This window comes from Cryptomeria japonica, chromosome 1, assembly GCF_030272615.1.
Source record: "Cryptomeria japonica chromosome 1, Sugi_1.0, whole genome shotgun sequence".
Taxonomy (NCBI): domain Eukaryota; kingdom Viridiplantae; phylum Streptophyta; class Pinopsida; order Cupressales; family Cupressaceae; genus Cryptomeria; species Cryptomeria japonica.
Window position 1 is genome coordinate 9,893,516 of NC_081405.1, and position 9,222 is coordinate 9,902,737.

Sequence of the window (9,222 nt, forward strand, 5' to 3'; positions counted from 1 at the left end):
TCAATGTCACTGCCAGATTCCAACATACTAAGGAATTCATCAATAACATAATCAGTTCCATCATCTAGTTGAGCCAAAATCTCACACAATGGTGAATTGGAGGTAGGATGAACATCTCCCACTTCAAGTTGACCCTCTAATACATACAAGGAGGACATAGAGGCAAGGAATGAAAAACTGAAATCCAGTTCCCAAACATCAACTTCTTCCATCTCTGCTCAATAACTCCTCTGTGGCTTTGATTCCAATTGTTAATTTTAAATGAGCAAAGAAACACAAACCAACAAAAAGAAAAATAGAGACAAACACACAACAAAATGAATGATGTGGTTCACCATTAAAGGCTACATCCATGGGGAAGCAAGGAAATATCTGCTATTATTAGTTATATAATATATGGTCTGTACTCATCCATTTACATAAACATACAACTATCAAATGAAGAATTAGGTGAAGACAAAAGGTCATGTGACCGTTGGACTTCACATTCTCAACATTTATTTCTAATTGTAGATGAAAACCAAGAACTATGCTTGACAGCTATGTAACATATAATTGCAATGTTTGCTTAATTTATAGGTATGAGATCAGCGAGAAGGAAATGAATAAATGAGAAAGCAACACAAAACATGTAATATCCCTTGCCCAAACTGACTGATTTTGGCTCAAGGAATATTGTTAAACACTTTGTATGCTGTCTTTCTCTATTCTGATTTTTGTATTTCAGATTGTTTGATACACTTTGAAAGTTGCCAAGAAATTTAGGAAGTTCACAAATGATGTTGACAATACCTCTTACAATGAACTAGTATGCGAGTGCAGTTCTTTTTGGTATTTTCAATGCATATACATGAAAACTAGATATGGAATGCATACCTACAGCCAACTAACATTTCGACAAACAATTGGCATGCAACTATTATGCTGATCATATATGCTATTAAAAGGACATTTCGTCAAACAAATGGTATGCAACATATATCTTCTTTATTGAATTCATTCCTAAGTACAATGCTGCTATGGATTTGCCAAGACTAATTGGCTTACAAAAAGACTACAGCAATGCCAAATCTGATTCTAAGTTATCACTTACAACGGCAAAATTATATGCCTAAGATTTCAATACTAACTACTAATAGTTGCAAGAGGAACCTGATAATAGTGATGCTCAATGATGGAGATGAAAGTTGCAATCGGAATCAAGCACAAATATTGTAGCGCGGCACTATTCACGCGCACTGTTCATGCGTACTGTAGCAGCAAGAACAAACTTTAAAAAGAACGATTACTAATGGTTGCCAATGAATCTTCAGGTCTACACTCGATAGTCCTCAATATTCTTCAAACCCTTTCTGTTATTCCTTTACTTTAAGCACAAATATAACTTCAGAGTGAAGCTCTCCTGAAATGCCAAATTCAGTGGATATTTCACCACCTCAAATGGTTGTAACACTGAAGAATTGACGTTCTCCAATGGCTAACTGAAATCAAAAACCCTTGGCTTCTTCTCCCAATTTCATATCAAATGCAATTGACAATAATCCGATGATAAGAAAGAACCTCTTATGTTAATTTATTCTTTCCTTGTAGGAGCTCACTTACTTTTCTTCCCAATGTGGGATAAAATATTTTCTTATATTTGCACCTTATAATATTAAAGTGACTTTATTATTATAAGTTACTTTATAACTTTATAATAACATTAAAATATTTAAATAAATCACTTAAGTCACTTAAACTTTAATATCACTTGAAATATTTGTCAGATTGCTATGCCGTCTAAAATAGGAATCTCTCCTCATAATTCCCCATGTGACCAAACACACTTTCTAAAAATAGAAAGGGTCCATCTCTATTACCCTTGACTTACTATACATAGTAAGTATGGCAAATGGAGTCCAAATGATATCGAACAAAGGCCAATTCCCTGAATGTTGGAGAAGAATCAATCCTCAAAAGACCCTCTAACCATCCACATTAGCCTACGAGGGTCCAATTATAGGCTAATCATTGGCTAGCATGATGTCACTAGCTAGAAGGGGGCATCACAAAACACCATAATGCAACATGAGGAATATTATGTTGGATCAGAAAGCCTCAAAATTGCAGAGAGTACATTAACCATAAGCATGCACATGCATAATCCAGAATGAAATAAATAACAGCAATCATATGTTGTGTAAGAATTCATTTTACATTGCAAAAAATGATGGGCATTCATATACCTTATGATTTTTGAAAACTCCTCCAATGTCCCATAATAATTTTACTTTCGTTTTGGACACCCATTGGAAATAGTGGAAGAACACAAACACCTTGGAGATAATTTTCACAGCAGGCTTAGGTGGGAGACTAGGATGGTGAAAGGGATACTACAAGGAGGGTGGAAAGCTTCATACTTACTACAAAACACATGTAGGAATGCTGAATTAATAAACTGGAAAACCAAGAAATCATTTTTGGCTCGCTTGTCTCGCCAATAACACTTTATGGATGTAAGTATGAGAGTAGTATGTCAAATCACAAATGAAGAAAGTTAGAAAGAAATCAAAAGAATTTGGTCATAAGCAACCTCAAAATCATAACTTTAAATCTCTTATGATGTCCTTTTGGCAGAAGCAAAAACTTTTCTGTTGAAGGCATTGATGATAAGTCAGACATTATCTGAAGAAGGTTCAAAATATGGATAACCATTGTTGGCCTAGAATGGTTATGGAGGAAGAACTAATTTGTGGGAAGAAGACATTGATGACACAAAACAACAAGTGAATTAATAAATGGAGCATTAAATTGCACGACTATCCTAAAACTAAGGAGAAAATAAAAAAATGTAACAAAACAATTCAGAACTGCCATCTAGACAAAGCAAATTGGTTGGAAGAAATCTTATTATGTCAAAGACTTTAACCCCACATGGGAACATGACAAAATAAATTTTTGGAAGCTGCAATTAAGGGGGGGGTGGGGGGGGAAGTAGTTGATTGCAAAGTTGAGGAACATCATCTTAGGTGTGAGACTAGTAGATGGACTATATCTAAAGAAGTTTGAGAAACAAAAACATGCCTGTTCTGCAGCACATGGGTATTGGAGACAGAATGGTACCTCATCAAGGATTTTACAGCCTATAAGGATATCCATAGCCATCATGAAAACAACCTGAAAGTAGGCAACCTAGCAGCCTTATTCGAGGCAGCACAGCTTAACAAAATTGCAAGTTTTTTTTAATTAAGATCCATAATAGATAATCCAACATCAAAAAGAGTTTTGAAAATGCCTGAGGGTTGCAGCTCTTCATCAATTAGACTGCTTGGTCTGGTGGATGCAATTAAAATCTTTCATTTCATCATTCCCTTGTACAAGAGCAACAATAACAATGGATTTTGTTTACCACTGCTTTTTTAATGCATTACCAATTTGATACAACTGTATGGCAGTTTCACATTTACCTCCATTACCATATGCTGTCATGCTTTCATACTCCCTCTATGAATCTACGATGGGTTGCTTCACTTTCTTTTCAAATCAACAATGTGTAGGCAGGCTCACTTTGTATTCTCCATCTTCATCTTCCCTCCTCACTGTCAAGGACCAGCCACTGTTGAAGGCTCTGATACCACTTGTTAGATCAGAATGCCTTGAAATTACAGAGATTACATTAACTATAAACATGCACAGGGATATTATAGAGAGTTAAATAATAGCAACCATAGGATTATTTTACTTTGCAAAACATGATTGGATTCTGATGCTAATTTTTTCCCTAAGAAATTCCTTATCTGAAAATTAACCACACTTACATTAAACTAACACCTATAACATTGATAAAAAATGAAATAAAATACTTTGGGTCACAAGGATTAGAAAAGCCAACACATAAAGGGCTGGGGGACTGGCTCGATTGGCGAGAGCTTCCTGTGGTAAAGCATGTGGTCATTAGGTCAAGTCTGCCCCCAGCCCATGTGTTACTGAAGGAGTGCACGAAAGGATCACCAGTCACATTAAAAAGTTTACCAGGTGCACTACAGTTTATAGGGGGAGCTACCCAATTCCTGCAGTATGAAAAAAAAGCTGACACAAAAATCCCCATAGAAAAACAACATGGCACAAACTCCAGCTTGGAAAAGTTGTGCCTCTGTCAACAGAAATCAGCGAGACTACAAGCTGTTGTTCTTCTTGGAACTTGGAAGCCATCAAAGATGTTTGGGTCATATCGACAAATTTACAATGCTTTTCCTTGCTTGCTCTACTTTTCAACTCACTTAGACTACTTCATACTATCTCATAAACTCATTTTGGAATCCGTAAAACATCCCTTGATACCAATGGATTGAACCAACTGAATGATATTGCAAATGCCCAATGTGTGTACTTATATACAATTTAAGTTACAAAATGTCACAAATGAACTCAACGGTCGATTCACCTCAACAATCAAAAGGAGAAGCACTTAATCCTTTACTCATGGCAGTGATTGTTCACCTTTGGCAAATTTGGCAGATACCATATCTGCCTGGGAAAAATGTCAACGTGTCATATCTGCCTAGCAAATTTGTAAGGTGACATCTTCCTGGCAAATTTGGCAAGTGACATATCTGCCTGCCACATTTGTATGGTAACAAATCTGCCTCACATTTCTAAAGGAGAGATGCCAGATGGATTTTTGAGGGACCAACCTTCCTCAGAGTATACACAACTTCCTACAAACTCCGATGCCCTTCTCGATCACTCTTTCCAATGTGTAGACTCTTTCAGCTTCATCTTTGGAAGAGCAAATATGAGTCTTTTATGTGTATTTATGCTGATACAAACAATCGAACTGAATTAAAAGTGTATACAATTATTTCAGCTGATCCATGTTGGATCAGTTGTCTGAGAGCAGTTTACCGAGGTACATTGTACATACCAACAGAGACTTGTGATTCTGGAAGCATAATATGTACCTTCCCTTCCCCCTTAACACACAGGCGCTTCACATTGATAAAGTTCAATTTGACAGCAAGAACACTAATTCATGTACTAGCATAATTATTAACATGCATACATAAATAAGATAATTTAAACACATATTTGGCTGTCATTTCATTGAAATTTCACTCACAAAATGCTAAAATGCCCTTTTAATGTAACTTGTAAATGCTAGTGTACAACAAAGACAGGGCTCACTGACGTATGCCCAAAACAGATGTAATCTTGTTTAGGCCTGACAATTTGTCAACTTTCCCTTATAACAATCAAAATTTAACTCTTAAGATTCTAATTTAAATGAGCTGTCCATCTCTGCTATTTTAAAATTAACTTGAATCCTATTTGGTGTTCATCATCTAAATCTTATTCTCAAGGCTACTTGCAGACATTCGCAGACAAAAGCAGGTTCAGTACTGTTAAACAAAACAGTCAAATACAGATATGAGGACACATTTGGCTACCATTTCTTTGAAACTTCACTTCTAACTCCTATATACCCCTTTATTGTAAGTTGCACATGCTAGAAAACAAAGCTCACTGGTAAGTGATCAAACAGGATTAATCTGGTTGAGGCCAGAAGTTTCTGCAACTTTCCTACTCAGACTACCAATCAGAATTTAACTCTTATGATCTTATTTGGCATCAGCTGTCTAAATCTGTTAATCTAATCAAAGAGGGAACAAGTTTAAGGTTCCTGCATTGAAATTGATGCCTATTTGGCATCCGTCATCTAAATCTACAATTCTCCTTGCAGAGATGCATAAGAAAAAGAGTGTGCAGTACTGTTAAACAAAACAGTCGAACACGGATGTGGTATTTTTCTTTCATAAACTTGTACAATAGTTAACAACTTCTGGTTCTCCCACCAATTAGAATTTTAAGGAAGGTTGCATCTGCAACGAACAACCTTCAACATCATTACTTGAACCTTAGCTAAACATTGTTATAATTTGTGAAGTATAAGAAAGCAGAGAAAGAACCAAGACATTCAAATGTGGAATTTGTTAAGATCTGCCAGAAGGTCATCGAAGTATGTAGAAAATTTGCTTCACCAAGGTTTGGCATCAAGTCAAGAATAGTATAGTGGGTTCTTTATATGGTTGATGTGAAATGAAGAAATTGACTCTCTACCATTGGTTTCCTGTGGAAGATAATAATTATGTACCTTATGCTGATCAAAGATAAGCATGTTAGTTTTCATAGAGATATTGAATCTGTCTCTCTGGGCACAGGCTTAACATTCCAAATTTTCTGGAGTTCATAGGGCAAATATTTCCAGGTTATTTTTGTTGCCAAGCTGATGTAATTATCATGATCTTTGATGCAATGTAAAATGCATTTCTAACTCTATATATATGTATTTTGACTTTCAATTTCTTCAAATTATACAGAGTACCTTTCTTAGGTGATCTCAAAGCCTCCCTCAAGTATCTTTCTTGGTGTTGTGCTTTTTTTTAAATCACCATATGGAGCCACAAATCCATCAGACAGCTACTTTTTTCACCATGATTTTCCACATCAGCTTCCTGTGTTTTCTACCTACCCTATGAATTCTTTTAGTTCAAAAATTATCTTCAGGTTTGTTTTCAAGCATTTGATTCTTCAGATTCAAAGCGCCATCCATGTTGCCATCTGCCATAAGTGCATCAATAACTATCTTGTAAGTAGCATTATCTGGAACCAGTCCAATTTCTAATATTTCCTGTATGAGTTGGTAAGCATTTGTGCTTTCTCCTTTTTTACAAAATGCTTCAATGAACGCATTGTATGTTCCAATATCAGGCTCAAAACCCATCTTTGCCATTTCATCTTGTACCTTCAATGCTTCTTCCAAATCACCCTGATGGCAATATCCCAAAATCATACTCCTGTAAGTAGAATGAGATTGCTTAAAACCCCTATTTGATATGTCTTGCAAGAATTTGATTGCATCATCCATCTTGCTTTTCATGAATAATTTTTCAATGATTTTACCATATGTGGCAGCATCGGGAACAAGACCATATCGGGTCATTTCATCATAAAGCACCATGCTTTCCTCTATGTTGTCATTTTTACAATGTCCAGCAATGAGAGTGCAGTAAGTGAGGCGAGTGGGAACCAAGTTCTCCTCAAATATTTGGTGTAAAAGAACGTCTGCTTCTTGCATCTTGTTGTTCTTGCAGAGTCCACTAATCAGGGTATTGTAGGAAACAATATCTGGTATAAGGCCGTTCTGTTTCATTTCATCCCAAAGAATCATAGCATCATGGATGTTTCCTGTGCCGCAAAGTCCATCTATTAGAATATTGTAACTGAATAGGCTTGCAGAACAGCCCGCCTCTTTCATTTCAGCAAATATCTCCTGTGCAAGCTTCAACTCGTTATCTCTACAGAGTCCCAGCATCAGTGTGTTAAAAGTTTGAATATTAGGAATGATTTTGCTCGCAAGCATCTCCCTGTATAATTCTAAACATTCACCTGATGCACTCCACATTGCCACAGAATGAAGCAGTTTGTTACAAGTGCTCACTGTAGGAAGAAATGAATGACGCTTAAGGCAATGAAACATGTCGATAGCCTGATCAATCCTTCTTGCCTGCATATATGCCTTGATTAGCATGTCAAATACAGCAGGGCACGAATTGCAAGCTCTATAAGTCTTGACAAGAACTTCAAACGCCTGGGAATCTGCATTTTCAGACTTACATTCTTCGACCAAAACCTTCTGCATAAGGGCCTGTGCATCCCGAATCATTCTTGCTTTTGCAATTATATGAATGATTGTACAGTAAGTTTGTATAGTGTGCCGGAAACCCTGTTGCTTTCCTGCCCATTCAAAAAAACTGAGAGCCAGATGAGCTTTGTTTCTTATCTTAATCAAAACACGAATCACTTGCTCTGTAGTCAGTCCTTGGGGATACATTTTTTTTAGATAATTCCACCGACTCTTGGAATGATGCTCTCTCAACACCGTGCATACATTGTTGATTAATTCTTCTTCTTCCCTGAAATTCAGACTTTTGGGTTGTTCAGTTTCTATAGTTTCGGACTTTTCTTGTATTCTTCTTATGTATCTTTCCCCTTGCTGATTATCATGTTGCAATATCAGCTCCTCCCCTCCTGCAAGTCCTGAATCTGTCACTACTGATGTGACTCTTGCTCGTAAATCAGGCAATCCAGTGCTTCCTCCTTGGTTTATCAGTCTGCAAAAGTTCATTTGCTCCAACTTTGGGCTTATTTCCATCGAAACCATGTTCATACCCCTGCTTCTCAAACTCATTTTTATCATCATCTGCCACTACAAATATTCTCTAAAACTCATAAGATTTGGACATTATACAGATCTAGAATCACAGATTCTTAGGTGTTCTTCAACAACGTCAAAGATGCTTATGGAAGTATATAAAAGTTATTCTTCCAAATTCAGAAGCAAGCATCTGGGTGTAAGTGACTAGGTTTTCATATTACTAAAACCCTTGAACTTCGCATATGGGTGCATGCCCTAGGTTGTAATATTACTCACATTCTTCTCTCCAAGAAAACTTTCTTCGAAATGTCTATGCTTGCTCTGTTGATGCCCCTGCTTTGTAAGAGTAATCATTTTGATGATCTCTTAATCATAAGACAATAATCAACTGAAAATCCAACCCAAAAAATGAGAAAGAAAACACAACCCCCATCTCATTACCTGTAAAAGGTGTGTTCTTTACACTTTCCTAGATTTGGAAATTTGTCTTGAACATTCTGCAGACTAATGGCACCTAATTCAGAAGTGTTCCAATATAAAGAATGTCGAATGAGGCTGGTTCCAGTATATACGTTTCTAACGTTTTAGAAAGAAACCAATTGTACAAATCTACTTCAAGCCTTTCTAGATTGCCGGCAACTTACTTGGAAACTGTGGTAGGTGTAGCAATTTGGCGTTCCTCACAACGCTGTACTTCCTGATGTGAGGTGCCTGCAATTTGATTCTGAAGTTTGTTCCCTACGGGAACCCAAAACACTGATTTCTGTACCATGGCTATTCTTGGTCTTGTGGACGTTAAAATTCATTCTTTCTTTCTATATTATTATATTGAACAAAATATTCAAGATTAATAATGAATTAATTTAATGAATCAAATTGAAGAAAACTCACTCACAAAATATTCAAGATTAATAATGAATTAATTGATTGAATCAAATTAGTAAATACTGTAAATGAACGTGTCCTGAAAGGCAATTAAGATTGAATTAGGGCTTAGGTATCCCTACAAAATATAAATTTTGACAATT

The 9,222-nt window shown here is 36.3% G+C and overlaps 1 protein-coding gene across 3 annotated transcripts; it reads right to left on the minus strand.

The window, feature by feature from the left end:
• Nucleotides 1–3,272: 3,272 nt before the first annotated feature.
• Nucleotides 3,273–9,002, minus strand: LOC131036660 (pentatricopeptide repeat-containing protein At2g15980). 3 transcript variants are annotated; one of them, XM_057968604.2, is made up of 3 exons: nt 8,839–9,000; nt 8,636–8,708; nt 5,751–8,527 (listed from the first exon to the last, which is right to left on the minus strand). In XM_057968604.2, exon 3 carries the CDS (start codon nt 8,237–8,239, stop codon nt 6,527–6,529), a length of 1,713 nt encoding a protein of 570 aa, XP_057824587.2. In that variant the 5' UTR covers nt 8,240–8,527; nt 8,636–8,708; nt 8,839–9,000; the 3' UTR covers nt 5,751–6,526. The 3 variants fall into 3 exon arrangements, 1 of the variants encoding a protein (XP_057824587.2); XR_009104129.2 differs by adding an exon at nt 3,273–3,607 and having other exon boundaries at nt 6,362–9,002; XR_009104128.2 differs by adding an exon at nt 3,274–3,595 and having other exon boundaries at nt 6,362–9,002.
• Nucleotides 9,003–9,222: the final 220 nt, after the last annotated feature.

Coding starts and splice junctions, on each gene's coding strand:
- LOC131036660 (XM_057968604.2), bottom strand. CDS start 8,239: ATGATGATAAAAATGAGTTTGAGAAGCAGGGGTATGAACATGGTTTCG.